Source organism: Cervus canadensis, chromosome 9, assembly GCF_019320065.1.
Source record: "Cervus canadensis isolate Bull #8, Minnesota chromosome 9, ASM1932006v1, whole genome shotgun sequence".
Classification (NCBI taxonomy): Eukaryota; Metazoa; Chordata; class Mammalia; order Artiodactyla; family Cervidae; genus Cervus; species Cervus canadensis.
In genome coordinates this window covers 17,189,217-17,202,497 of record NC_057394.1, presented here as the reverse complement: position 1 = coordinate 17,202,497, position 13,281 = coordinate 17,189,217, and the positions used below count along the sequence as shown (strand labels likewise).

At 42.6% G+C, this 13,281-nt stretch overlaps 2 protein-coding genes across 5 annotated transcripts in view; one reads left to right on the top strand and one right to left on the bottom strand.

Moving 5' to 3' along the window:
* Window positions 1-13,281, top strand: part of LOC122447240 (ATP-binding cassette sub-family C member 4-like) — a 914,448-nt gene that overhangs the window by 582,889 nt on the left and 318,278 nt on the right. The gene's annotated exons all lie outside the window — the stretch shown is intronic.
* LOC122447589 (ATP-binding cassette sub-family C member 4-like) overlaps window positions 1-13,281 on the bottom strand; it is a 225,484-nt gene that overhangs the window by 91,083 nt on the left and 121,120 nt on the right. For 3 of the 4 annotated variants that reach the window (XM_043478284.1, XM_043478285.1, XM_043478287.1), the window contains 4 exons: window positions 8,797-8,916; window positions 7,539-7,649; window positions 6,525-6,625; window positions 5,452-5,643 (listed from right to left, as the gene is read on the bottom strand). In XM_043478284.1, coding sequence (XP_043334219.1) covers window positions 5,452-5,643; window positions 6,525-6,625; window positions 7,539-7,649; window positions 8,797-8,916 — 524 coding nt within the window. Of the gene's footprint in view, window positions 1-5,451; window positions 5,644-6,524; window positions 6,626-7,534; window positions 7,650-8,796; window positions 8,917-13,281 lie in introns of those variants that run through there. The other variant, XM_043478286.1, reaches the window with a different exon arrangement.

Here is a 13,281-nt window from a genome sequence, read left to right as displayed (position 1 = left end):
CGGGTGGTTCTTTTCCCTGAATGCTCTGCAGATGCCTAACTCTTCATTCACTGTTTCAGGGCATCATGACTTTGCTAAGGTTGGTCCCACCACCTGGAATGACTTTCACAAATGTTTCCACCTACTGAAATCCTAGCAAGTCACTAAGTGTATTTCACATTCATAATTTCTCAGAAATACTCTACTTGTTCCCTTATGTGGACTTCTCTCAACCCTAATGGATGTTATATCATCTTTTCTAAGCTCCTATAAAATTTATAACTGCTTTGTATATTAAAAGCTGGTATTGGCATTTTCTTATTTCTTCAAGTGAACTGTATGTGCTAAAAGCAGGATCTGTATTGAATTTGCCCTTGTATTATTTGTCTTACCTGTGGTATCCTGAGACAGAGGCTTTCAGAGGGAGCTGGGGTTTTTAACTCAGACTGGAGAAATTTATGGATAATCTATTACTATATTATTTAGGTATAGGATAAGCTGGACAGAGAAATAGATATGGCAGATGGATCCCAACTGCAAATGGCCGACCCCTTATTTGCACAGGACAGACAACAACTTATGGAGCATAAGTAGTTAAGGTCATTTTGTGCTGTGTGCTGTTTGCTTCAGTCATGTTTGACTATGTGACCCTATGGACTGAAGCACTTTAGGTTCCTCTGTCCATGGGATTCTCCAGGCAAAAATACTGGAGTGGTTACCATGCCCTTCTTCAGGGGATCTGCCCCATCCAGGGATCTAACCCTGGTCTCTTATGTCTCCTACATTGGCAAGGGGATTCTTTATCACTACCACCACCTGGGAAGCCCCTAAGGTCATTTTAGATCCTATGAAAATGACAACCATCTCTCTTTGCCCAAGTATTTACAGTGTGTTGGTCTTCATGCTGAGTATTTAACGTGTCTTATTTGTTTAAGTTGCAGAACAAAACTAGATATTAAGTCCCATCACTTCCATTTTGTAAATGAGAAGATCGAGACTTATAAGATTAATTAGTCTGCCTGAAATAGCAGAGCCCTTAAGTCACAGCACGGGACTCAAATCCCTATGTGTCAGCCTCTTTTTCATTTTGCTAATGGTCTCCTTATCTCCTTGACGGGTGGACACCTTATTATGCCCTCTCTGTGTAGCTGAAACAGAGGAAGTGGGGAGAGTGTGTTGTTATTCAGTCACTAAGTCATGTCAAACTCTGCTACCCCATGGACTGCAGTACACCAGACTTCCCTGTCCTTCACTCTCTGCCAGAGTTTGCTCAAACTCATGTTCATTGACTCAATGATGCTATCTAATCATCTCATCCTCTGTCACATCGTTCTCCTCTTGCCCTCTATCTTTCCCAGCATCTACGGTCTTTTCCAAAGAGTTGGCTTTTCGCATCAGATGGCCAAAGTGTTGGAGCTTCAGCATCAGTCTTTCCAATGAATATTCAGGATTTATTTCCTTTAATATTGACTGGTTTGATCTCCTTGCTGTCCCAGAAACTCTCAAGAGTCTTCTCTAGCACAACAGTTTGAAAGTATCAATTCTCTGGTGCTCAGCCTTCTTTATGTAGTTGCAGTTAAAGAGACAGGCCTACCATAGAAATCTTACTGCCAGAGAGTTATAGCATGATGTGGATATGGATTCATAAAATGTGGTGAGTGGGACAAGATGGCCAACATGACAGAGAAGAAAAGGGTACTTGAGGTCAGGTGGGCTGGCTGTCAGCAGGAAGAATCAGCACCCACAGTTGGGCTGGGAGAGGAATTTGCAGCTAAGTGGGACAATGGTTCCTGAGAAATGGGCCAAACAGACCTAATGCCCTTCTTGGAACAGCAAGTCTCATTCTTGATACCATCAGGTGGTGAAAGAGCTGCACATACACTACTACACTGCGCTGTCTCTGACTTCAGGTCCAGGCAGGGCTGAACCTGTGGGAAATCCCTCCAGTCCCTGTTGGAAGCTGTTGTGGGAAAGGTGGAAGGATGAAAACTGCCTGTGATGAAGACAGACTCCACTGGAAAAGATCCAGATAAATGCATTGAAATAACATAGAGTTGGATTACAACGTAAAGGCATGATTTCCAGAATTTAAAACCAAACAAATCTGTAGGGTAAGTAGTACAGAACATCCTAGAGCCTCCTGCTCAGACACAACAGGTGTTTGGGTGATTCACGAGCTCAATTTCAAGCGGTCAAAGTACAGTTCTTGGAAATCATAGGTTATCACTCATCAAAAATTGCCCATGGGAGAGAAAGGACTTTACTGGAAGATCTTGTTCAAAAGTGATGCCAAGTCAAGAGGTCTGGGTGAGTCTGAGACTCTGCATTTCTAAGAAGTTCCAGGTGATTCAGGTGCTGCTGGCCCTGACACCACCGTCTGAATACAAGGAATGAGGAAGCCTGCAGGGCAAGTGGGACAATCAGTGTGAGAAGAGGGATTGCTGAGAAAATAATACGTTAAAAAAGGAGAAAATGTAGTACAGTAATAGGACAGTGGTCAGGTATGGATGTGAGAGTTGGACTGTGAAGAAAGCTGAGCGCCAAAGAATTGATGCTTTTGAACTGTGGTGTTGGAGAAGACTCTTGAGAGTCCCTTGGACTGCAAGGAGATCCAACCAGTCCATCCTAAAGGAGATCAGTCCTGGGTGTTCATTGGAAGGACTGATGCTGAAGCTGAAACTCCAATACTTTGGCCACCTCATGTGAAGAGTTGACTCATTGGAAAAGACCCTGATGCTGGGAGGGATTGGGGGCAGGAGGAGAAGGGGATGACAGAGGATGAGATGGCTGGATGGCATTACTGACTCAATGGACATGAGTTTGAGTAAACTCTGGGAGTTGGTGATGGACAGGGAGGCCTGGTGTTCTGCGATTCATGGGGTCGCAAATAGTAGAACACGACTAAGCAACTGAACTGAACTGAATATTTTGCACATTATAGCAAGGTATAGTAAGCATCTGTAAAAATGTATTATCCGAGTAATAGCTCTGAGCAAGAAAAGAAAATAACAAATCAAAATCAATCTACCTCAGGAGCTGGAAAATGCTTTCAAATGACTCAGCACTCTCCAAAATGATCAAATTAAGCACAAAATCACTTAAATGAAAAAAACAGCCTGTGTTTGGTATCTAACCAGGAAGCCTAGGGTTATATTTACCTCATTTTTGTCTTTACTTTTACAAGCTATTTCTCCCATGAATTATAAACCTGTATGGTGCCTACTACACTTTCCTGTTGATTCTAACTTCCAGGAATTGTGACAGAAGAGGACGTGATGGAAAGAAGAACAGAGTCCCACTTTTGTGCGGTGGGCTTACTCCCATGTTCCCCAAAGCAGCCTCTCAATCAAATCCAACACCAAAGAGATGTCCTGGAGTGTCAGGGGCTGGAACAGGTGAGCAGGAGAGGAAACCTGGGATGTACACAAGTGGAGTGAAATCACTTCATGAACACACTGCCCAAGTATCATATCCAAACACATTAGAAATGAAGTGACCAAGTGATTGAACTGAATTGAACAATTTTTAAGAGGACAATTTAGTGTTAAGTACATTCACACTTTTGTGCAACCAATCTTCAGAACATTTCCTGTCATGTAAACTGAAATTCTGTACCCAATAAACTCAGCTCCCCATCCCTCCCACTCCAGTCCCTGGCTACCAATATTCTACTGTCTGTCTTTATAAATTTGACTGCTCTAGGATTCTCATACATGGAATCATATAGTATTCATTCCTTTTGTTTCTGGCTTATTTCACCTAACATGATGTCCTCAAGGCTCACCAATAGATTAGAATTTTCTTTATTTTTAAGATTGAATAATAATATTTCATTGTAGGGATATACTACATTGTAAGGATTTGTTTATCCACTCATCTGTTGATAGATATTAATACTTGGGATGCTTCTAACTTTTGGCTACTATGAACATAGGTATACCATAAATGCTATCTTTAAAGAATATATATAATGCTGATGAAAAATCAAGGATCTTACAGAAGCAGATACATTAGGATTAACTCAGAAAATGAAGGGGCTTCCCTGGTGGCTCAGATGGTAAAGAATCCGGCTGCAATACGGGAGACCTGGCTTCGATTCCTGGGTGGGAACGATGCCCTGGAGAAGCGAATGGCAACCCACTCCAATAATCTTGCCTGGAGAATTCCATGGACACACAGTCTATGGAGTTGCAAAGAGTCAGACACGACTGAGCAAGTAACACTTTCACTCAGAAAATGAGATTTTTCACCAGCCTCATGACAAAAGGGAAGGGGCAGCATGTGCACACTGGATGCAGGGAGGACATGTTGCTTTGGGAGAATCTACACAGGAGCTGAGCTCAGAGGGCGTGGGAATGTTAGGACCCAAGGATGGCAAGGTAGGTGGGGAAGAGCTTCCTACTACTTTGTCTGCTTTGGTTTAGTCTCTTCTTTAAGAGCCTCTCCTGGTCTGAGTTGAGGGACCCAAGTTGAGTGTGAAAGGAACATCACCAGCAGACATGAATGTTGGCAGGGCCAGGACACAAACCTCTCTATCGTCTCCCACATGGATCCTCCTCTGCTCCTTTTGGGCTGCTTTCATCAGCTTTAAGCAAATCTCTGGGCCCTGCCTCCATGGGGGGCGTTGGTTCCTCAGCCCTGACTGAGTCACGATTCTGGGCTCTTCTCTGATGGCCACAAAGCCCCTATCTGGAGTGGACCTGGGGCTGAACTATGGTTTCAGCATCATCTTACCCAGGCCAGTAAGGGTCAGATCTGTCCTAAAGAAAGAAGCAGTCTGTGGGGTGAGAGCAGGGGAATGACAGCTAAGTGTGGGTGAGTGGAGGACAAGTTAGAAGGGACAAGGGACAGAGGAGGAGGCTGCAACCAAAAGGCATCATGGGAGGAAGAGAAGATTCCAGAAGTAAAGAAGAAAAGATGGCAAGAAATGAGATATAGGAGAATTAGGGACAGGGAGCCAGGGCTGACTTCTAAGACTCCTCATGAATAATCGGGTAAAACATATAGTATCCCGGCTCAGGTTAAGTTCCAGCTCCAGGACCCAGAGCCCTCCAACCACCATGAGGGAGCTCGCAACACAAAGAAATGCTGGGATCCCCCTTCCATGATCAATTTCCAAGAATGATGCACTTACCATGTCACTATACGACTTCCCAGGTGGCTCTAGTGGTAAAGAACCTGCTTGCCAATGCGGGAGACTTAAGAGATGCAGGTTGATCACTGGGTTGGGAAGGTCCCCTGGAGGAGTAAATGCCAACCCACTCCAGTATTCTTGCCTGAAGAATTCTATGGACAGAGCAGCCTGACAGGCTACAGCCCATGGGGTCACAAAGACTCAGATACAACTAAAGCAACTTATCAAATGTGCATCCATGAGGTACAAAGAGTCCCCTGACACAGCAACAAGGAAGCCAAGAACAAATATGGTGCTAAATCTTTAGCTGGATTTTAAAGAGACTACTTACTACAAACCTTTTTGCTTGATTCAATGACTGCGGTCAGGTTCTTCAATACCAGAGGCCCATCTAAGGTGTGCCTGAAGTTAACAGTGTCAAACCGAATCCTTCCTTCGTTAGTCCAGGGTGGCAGGGGACGATCCTTGTATTCCCAGGGAGCTTCTTTCTCAAGGTCTAAATATCCCATCACTCTTTCTACTGAAATCATCTGAAAGACACACGACATCATGTCGGTCAGGACAGAGGGTCTTGTTTATAGGTGTTCAGAGGTTGAAAATGAGATGTTCTGCTTTTATACGTAATTGGTTTAAATATCTCACATCTTGTCATTCCCAAAGTACGGAAATAGAAGTTTGACGAGGCCTTTGATGATTTCTAAACTTGTTCATCGTCTTGTAACACTTTCCTTTAGGATTTCATCCTTAAACATCATATTAAAACTAAAAGAATTACAGAACTGGATGATAAACTTTTATTTATCTACTTTTCACTATGGATAAAAGAAACAAGAGAATTTTGTTGAAGAAAAGAATATATGGACACCAGTCAGTAACGTGTGGCTCCAGAAGGGCCATTCTGAGAAGCAGCTTATCCTACCAGAAAGAAGGGACACTAGCAAATTCAGGTGTTCAACACATACAGAAATAAATGCTAAAATGAAGTAGGTGTACCCATTAATTAAACAAACAAAAAACCTTCAAAATACTGAATCATTTTACCAAGAATGAGGAATTATCTATTAAGAAACAAAAATAAACAATTTCTAGGAAATTAGCATATATTCTGTCTAGAATTTCAGAAGCTTTCCCTACTTTCATTATACCTAGAGAGTATAATAATGAAGAGCCACTATTTTACCTGAAGGCAGTTTACAATGAATATAAAACCTGCCGACATAACATATATAAGATTAAGAATAATATGTATAGATTTTATTTTACATTGACTTTAACCAGAAGGAAGAGGATATAAAAAACTCTATTAGCTATGATGTAAAAATAACAGTTTTGATATTTTAAATAAGAATTGCTTATTCCATTTAATGGCAAGCAGACTTGAAAGGGCTAAGAAGGTTAAAATATACATCACCAGGTTCTCAACTTCCGTCCTTTGCCTGACGCACCACTGGAACATCCCCTGGAGTGTGAGGGCAAGAGACAGGACCAGGCCAACCTGCCCAGGACTCAAAGCTAAATAAGAAAGAAGGAGAATAAAGTCAGTCCTGTTCTTAACCCCTCACCTACCTCCTTCTGTCACTTTATGAAAAAGAATCTTTTATAATATTTAAATCATTTGTATATAATGATAATATGACACATACTTTTACTATGTCTTGATTGAGACCATGATACAATGAAAAAAAAAAACACTTTGATTTCAAAAAGACTATAAAATGAGTTTATTAATCCCAACAGGATTGACACACTTGACAGCATTACCAAGGTGAGGAATCATGTCATTATTCTCACTTTCATCATTAGGGTTTCAAGAACCTTTGTGTAAATTTCACTTTCTACATTCAAGGGAGCTGCCGTTGAAACCATGTAAAACAAGACAATGGGTTCTAAGAGCCAGTGCTTTCAACTCTAAACAGCTACTCTCATTGCTCCTTATTAAAGATTTTGATTCAGTGCCATTACTATGGAATAGAGATGGTGAATTCATGGCACAGATGCCAACACCTGCTCATCTGGTATCCACACAGCAGTGAGGAGATTGTTCTCTCCTACAGAGAATCTTTCTCACCTCAGTGAATCAGGCACCTGCAACTAAGACATCCAAGTAGCCCTAAAGCTAACTGGACAAAAGCTTAATATAACAATAAACTTGGTTTTCTCCTCCTAATAATACCTGGAATGTTCAGCAAGCTAGCTTGCTACATTTGCATAGGCCTCAACCCATTCAAAGAGAGAGACAAAAAGGTCTCATCGAGACACAAATGATTTCATATAGACCACACGGTGGAATCCTATACTGCAAACACTAATTCATTAGAGTCAAACAGTATATACTAGACAAGACAGCAGGAGCTTTATTTAATAAATGTAAATGAAACTATAAACTGTATTCATATTATAAGTAGTTACTCACATCTATACTTACCATCTGCAAGAATCAGGGACACAAAGGCAACAACAGTGACAAAGACGGCACAGATGACATCTAGATACACAGCGAGCCATCGGGACGTCGTCAAAAGCAGGAACCAAGCCTCTGCATTTGTGAACCGTAATAAGTATAATAAATCAGTAGAATAGCCATGATAGTTGCTTCAAATGAGAAAGAGCATTTTGTTCAGTTGACCAACAGAAGATTTTCCACAGGTAGGACAGCAAAGTTATACACCCAAGGAGCCCAAAGAGTCCAGAAAGCTAGATTTTGACACAACAACATTTGACACACACAGGAATCAGTCCAGGGGCTCTGTGGGAAGCATGCACTGAAAAATTCAATCCACAGGTTATAAGCAGAAATTTCATTATAAGAAAGAAGATGGAAAAAAAGTCTCATCAGTGCGTTTCCTGCAGTGCTGGGCGTCAACCCGATCACCCTCTCACATGTTGACTATTCCCAGCTCTCTGATAGCAGGGGGCACCACTCCCACTGTTTCCAGCACCTTCTGCAATTCAATTCCTACAGGGCCCTGAACAGTGTTTACTCTTCAGAGCCAGTGTGTAAATAACCATTGGCTCACAGGAACTGCATGCGGCTTTTAAAATGTCATTTTATATTCAAAATACAACATAGATTGAAGATATAGGTCAGGATTTTATAGACTTAGAGTAAATTCTGAAATTTCTACCTAAAACAAACGTTCACCGACACAAAGAAAAATATACATGAAGAGAACAGCAAATATGATAATCAGGAAATTATTTTCCTCAGTCAGGTTTGACATGCTCTGAAAAAAGAGCTGACAACTACAGCCTGGAGGCCAGGAATGGCCAGCACCTAGTTCTGTAAGTGGAGTTTTAGTGGATCACAGGCACGGCCATTTGCTGACGTATTTATTACCTTGGCCGTCCTTTGTGCTACAACAGGAAACCTGAGAAGTTACAACAGACCCAGGACAGCACACAAAGCTGGCTCTTTGCTGACTCCTGCCCTAAAGAGACAGAAAACCACAGGGCACAGTGATGCAAAGACAATACAAGCCAGTCAGGGGAGCAAGCAGGGGATGGAAGGGAAGAGGGGCACACAGAGGGGATGGTGAGAGGAAGGGGTGGGGGAGGCGGGTGTGCAGAAGGGGCCGTGGGGTGGCACAAGAAAGTGCTGGCCAGCCAGACCACCTGAGAGGGAGGTCAGGCCTCAGGAGGCAGAACACCCCATCCTTTGAAATTATCGCTAGAAAATTACAGACCTGAATGCAAGTCCTGGTGTGCATCAAACAGCTCCTGAAAACTCTGTTCAGCTTTGTATGCCCGGATGGTCCAGAGTCCCCGGAGAGAAGATATTAAGTGGGAAAATACCAGGCTCCGTGCTGGGGAAGCAGAGACAGACACATGACAGAGAAAGTCAGTGAGGATGGCTGTGAGGAAACCACTGCCTCCCAGGCTCTGTGGTCACACACCCGCCAAAGGGCACACCCAGGGCTTCCTGGAGGGCTGCCTGGGGGAGGAAGGATGAAGCCCCTTCAGAGAGGATCCTCCATGTGACCCTCGAATTCCTGCTCACACCAACCTTCACTTTAACTACCTGGAAATGAAAGACTCTCTTTGAACCCTTTTTTTTTTTTTTTTTACCAAATTGAAATCACAGCTAGATTTAGATAAAGAAATTCTTTACTAGCTCATTTATCAGGGTCCTCCTCAGCATCAGTCAGTTCAGCTCAGTCACTCAGTCGTGTCCGATTCTTTGTGACCCCATGAATTGCAGCATGCCAGGCCTCCCTGTCCATCACTAACTTCCCCGGAGTTTACTCAAACTTCATGCCCATGAGGTTGGTGATGCCATCCAGGGCATCTTCACCCTCTGTCATCCCCTTCTCCTGCCCCCAAACCCCTCCCAGCATCAGGGTCTTTTCCAATGAGTCAACTCTTCGCATTGAGGGGCCAAAGTATTGGAGTTTTCAGCTTAGCTTCAGTTCCTTTCAATGATACCCAGAACTGATTCTCCTTTAGGATGGACTGGTTGGATATCCTTGCAGTCCAAGGGACTCTCAAGAGTCTTCTCCAACACCACAGTTCAAAAGCATCAATTTTTCGGTGCTCAGCTTTCTTCACAGTCTAACTCTCACATCCATACATGACCACTGGAAAAACCATAGCCTTGACCCAACGGACCTTTGTTGGCAAAGTAATGTCTCCTCAGCATACACCCCTCCAAATTAAAAATTATATATATATATGTGTGTGTGTGTGTGTGTGTGTGTGTGTGTGTGTGTGTTTCTATAAATATATGTATGGTTGAATTACGATGTTTCAGGTATACAGCATAGTGATGCAATTATTTTTTTTTCTGATTATATTCCATTATAGGATGACTCCGAAGTTTAAGAATTCACCTGCAGTGTAGGAGACATAGGAGATTGGGGCTCAATCCCTGGGTTGAGAAGATCCCCTGGAGGAGGAAGTGGCAACCCACACCAGTATTCTTGCCTAGAGAATCCCATGGACAGTGGAGCCTGGTGGGCTATGGTCCATAGGATTGAAGGAATTGGCCATTACTGAGTGACTAAACATGAGCACAGGTGAGGCTAGAACTGTCCCTAGATAGGCTAATACAAGACATTAAGTAAAATTCCCTATGCTGTACAGTAAATTCATGTTCCTTACCTATTTGGTGTACAGTAGTGTGTACTTGTTGATTCCATATTCCTAATTTGTCACTCCTTTCCTCTCTTTGCCCTATGGTAACTGTAAGCTGAATGGTTCTATGAAGGCCTACAAGACCTTTTAGAATTAACACCCAAAAAAGATGTCCTTTTCATTACAGGGGACTGGAATACAAAAGTAGGAAGTCAAGAAACACCTGGAGTAACAGGAAAATTTGGCCTTGGAGTACAGAATGAAGCAGGGCAAAGGCTAATAGAGGTGTGCCAAGAGAACACACTGGTCATAGCAAACACCCTCTTCCAACAACACAAGAGAAGACTCTACACATGGACATCACCAGACGGTCAACACTAAAATCAGATTGATTATATTCTTTGCAGCCAAAGATGGAGAAGCCCTATACAGTCAGCAAAAACAAGACTGGGAGCTAACTGTGGTTCAGATCATGAAATCCTTATTGCCAAATTCAGACTTAAATTGAAGAAAGTGGGGAAAACCACTAGACTATTCAGGTATGACCTAAATCAAATCCCTTATGATTATACAGTTGAAGTGGGAAATAGATTTAAGGGACCAGATCTGATAGACAGAGTGCCTAATGAACTATCGACAGAGGTTCATGACATTGTACAGGAGACAGGGATCAAGACCATCCCCAAGAAAAAGAAATGCAAAAAGGCAATATGGCTGTCTAAGGAGGCCTTACAAATAGCTGAGAAAAGAAGAGCCAAAAGCAAAGGAGAAAAGGAAAGATATACCCATTTGAATGCAGAGTTCCAAAGAATAGCAAGGAGAGATAAGAAAGCCTTCCTCAGTGATCGAAGCAAAGAAATAGAGGAAAACAAGAGAATGGGAAAGACTAGAGAGCTCTTCAAGAAAATTCAAGATACCAAGGGAACATTTCATGCAAAGATGGGCACAATAAAGGACAGAAATGGTATGGACCTATCAGAAGCAGAAGATATTAAGAAGAGGTGGCAAGAATACACAGAAGAACTGTACAAAAAGATATTCATGATCCAGATAATCACGATGGTGTGATCACTCATGTAGAGCCAGACATCCTGGAATGTGAAGTCAAGTGGGCCTGAGGAAGAATCACAATGAACCAAGCTAGTGGAAGTGATGGAGTTCCAGTTAAGCTATTTCAAATCCTAAAAGATGATGCTATGAAAATGCTGCATTCAATGTGTCAGCAAATTTGGAAAACTCAGCAGTGGCCACAGGACTGGAAAAGGTCAGTTTTCATTCCAACCCCAAAGAAAGGCAATGCCAAAGAATGCTCAAAATATCACACAATTGCACTCATCTCACACACTAGTAAAGTAATGTTCAAAATTCTCCAAGCCAGGCTTCAGCAATATGTGAAACGTGAACTTCCAGATGTTCAAGCTGGTTTTAGAAAAGGCAGAGGAACCAGAGATCAAATTGCCAAAATCCACTGGATCATCAAAAAAGCAAGAGAAAAACATCTATTTCTGCTTTATTGACTATGCCAAAGCCTTTGACTGTGTGGATCACAATAAACTGTGGAAAATTCTGAACCAGATACCAACCACCTGACCTGCCTCTTAAGATACCTGTATGCAGCTCAGGAAACAACAGTTAGAACTGGACATGGAACAACAGACTGGTTCCAAATAGGAAAATGAGTATTCAAGGCTGTATATTGTCACCTGCTTATTTAACTTATATGCAGAGTACACCATGAGAAACACTGGGCTGGAGGAAGCACAAGCTGGAATCAAGATTGCCAGGAGAAATATCAATAATGTTAGATATGCAAATGACACCACCCTTATGGCAGAAAGTGAAGAAGAACTAAAGAGCTTCTTGATGAAAGTGAAAGAGGAAAATGAAAAAGTTGGCTTAAAGCTCAACATTCAGAAAACTAAGATCATGGCATCTGGTCCCATCACTTCATGGCAAATAGATGCGGAAACAGTGGCTGACTTTATTTTGGGGGGTTGCAAAATCACTGCAGATGGTGATTGCAGCCATGAGATTAAAAGACTCTTACTCCTTGGAAGGAAAGTTTTGCCCAACCTAGACAGCATATTATAAAGCAGAGACATTACTTTGTCAACAAGCATCCGTTTAGTCAAGGCTATGGTTGTTCCAATAGTCATGTATGGATGTGAGAGCTGGACTATAAAGAAAGCTGAGCACCATAGAATTGATGCTTTTGAACTGTGGTGTTGGAAAAGACTCTGACTGATCTGACCCAGGACTGATATCCTTTAGGATAGACTGATGATTTCCTGGTGCTCGTGGTCAGCTCTGGTGCTGCTGCTCTGCTTGGTGCAGCACCAAGAAATCATCAGTCCATCCTAAAGGAGATCAGTCCTGGGTGTTCATTGGAAGGACTGATGTTGAAGCTGAAACTCCAATACTTTGGCCACCTGATTCGAAGAGCTGACTCATTGGAAAAGATCCTGATGCTGAGAAAGATTGAGGGCAGGAGGAGAATGGTACGACATAGAGATGGTTGGATGGCATCACTGACTCAATGGGCATGAGTTTGGGTAAACTTCAGGAGTTGGTGATGGACAGGGAGGCCTGGCGTGCTGCAGTTCATGGGGTCGCAAAGAGTTGGACACAACTGAGCGACTGAACTGAACTAAACTGTAAGTTTGCTTTCTGTCTCTGAGTCTATTTCTGTTTTGTATATATGTTCATTTATATTATTCTTTAGATTCTTCATAGAAGGGATGCCATATAGTATTTGTCTTTGTCTTACTTTCTTTACCAAGAATAATATTCCTCTATGTCCATCCATGTTGCTGCAAGTGGCAACATTTCATTCTTTTCCATGACTGATAATTACTACTAATTTTTGAGACAGTAACATTTCAAAATTTAATTCTCCATGAGACTCCTCACCACCCTGAATTTGGCTGAGCTCCCTGTGTGCCGTCTCCACCTCAGACGAGTAACCTAAGGGCTGGGACAGAGTTAGTATATCCCCCACCCTGCACCAGAGCCAGACACACGACATGGGGAGAAGAGTAAGGGAGCGGACAGTCTGCCGTCTCCCCATCCAGGGACTCTCCCCGCACCTGCGCCAGGAG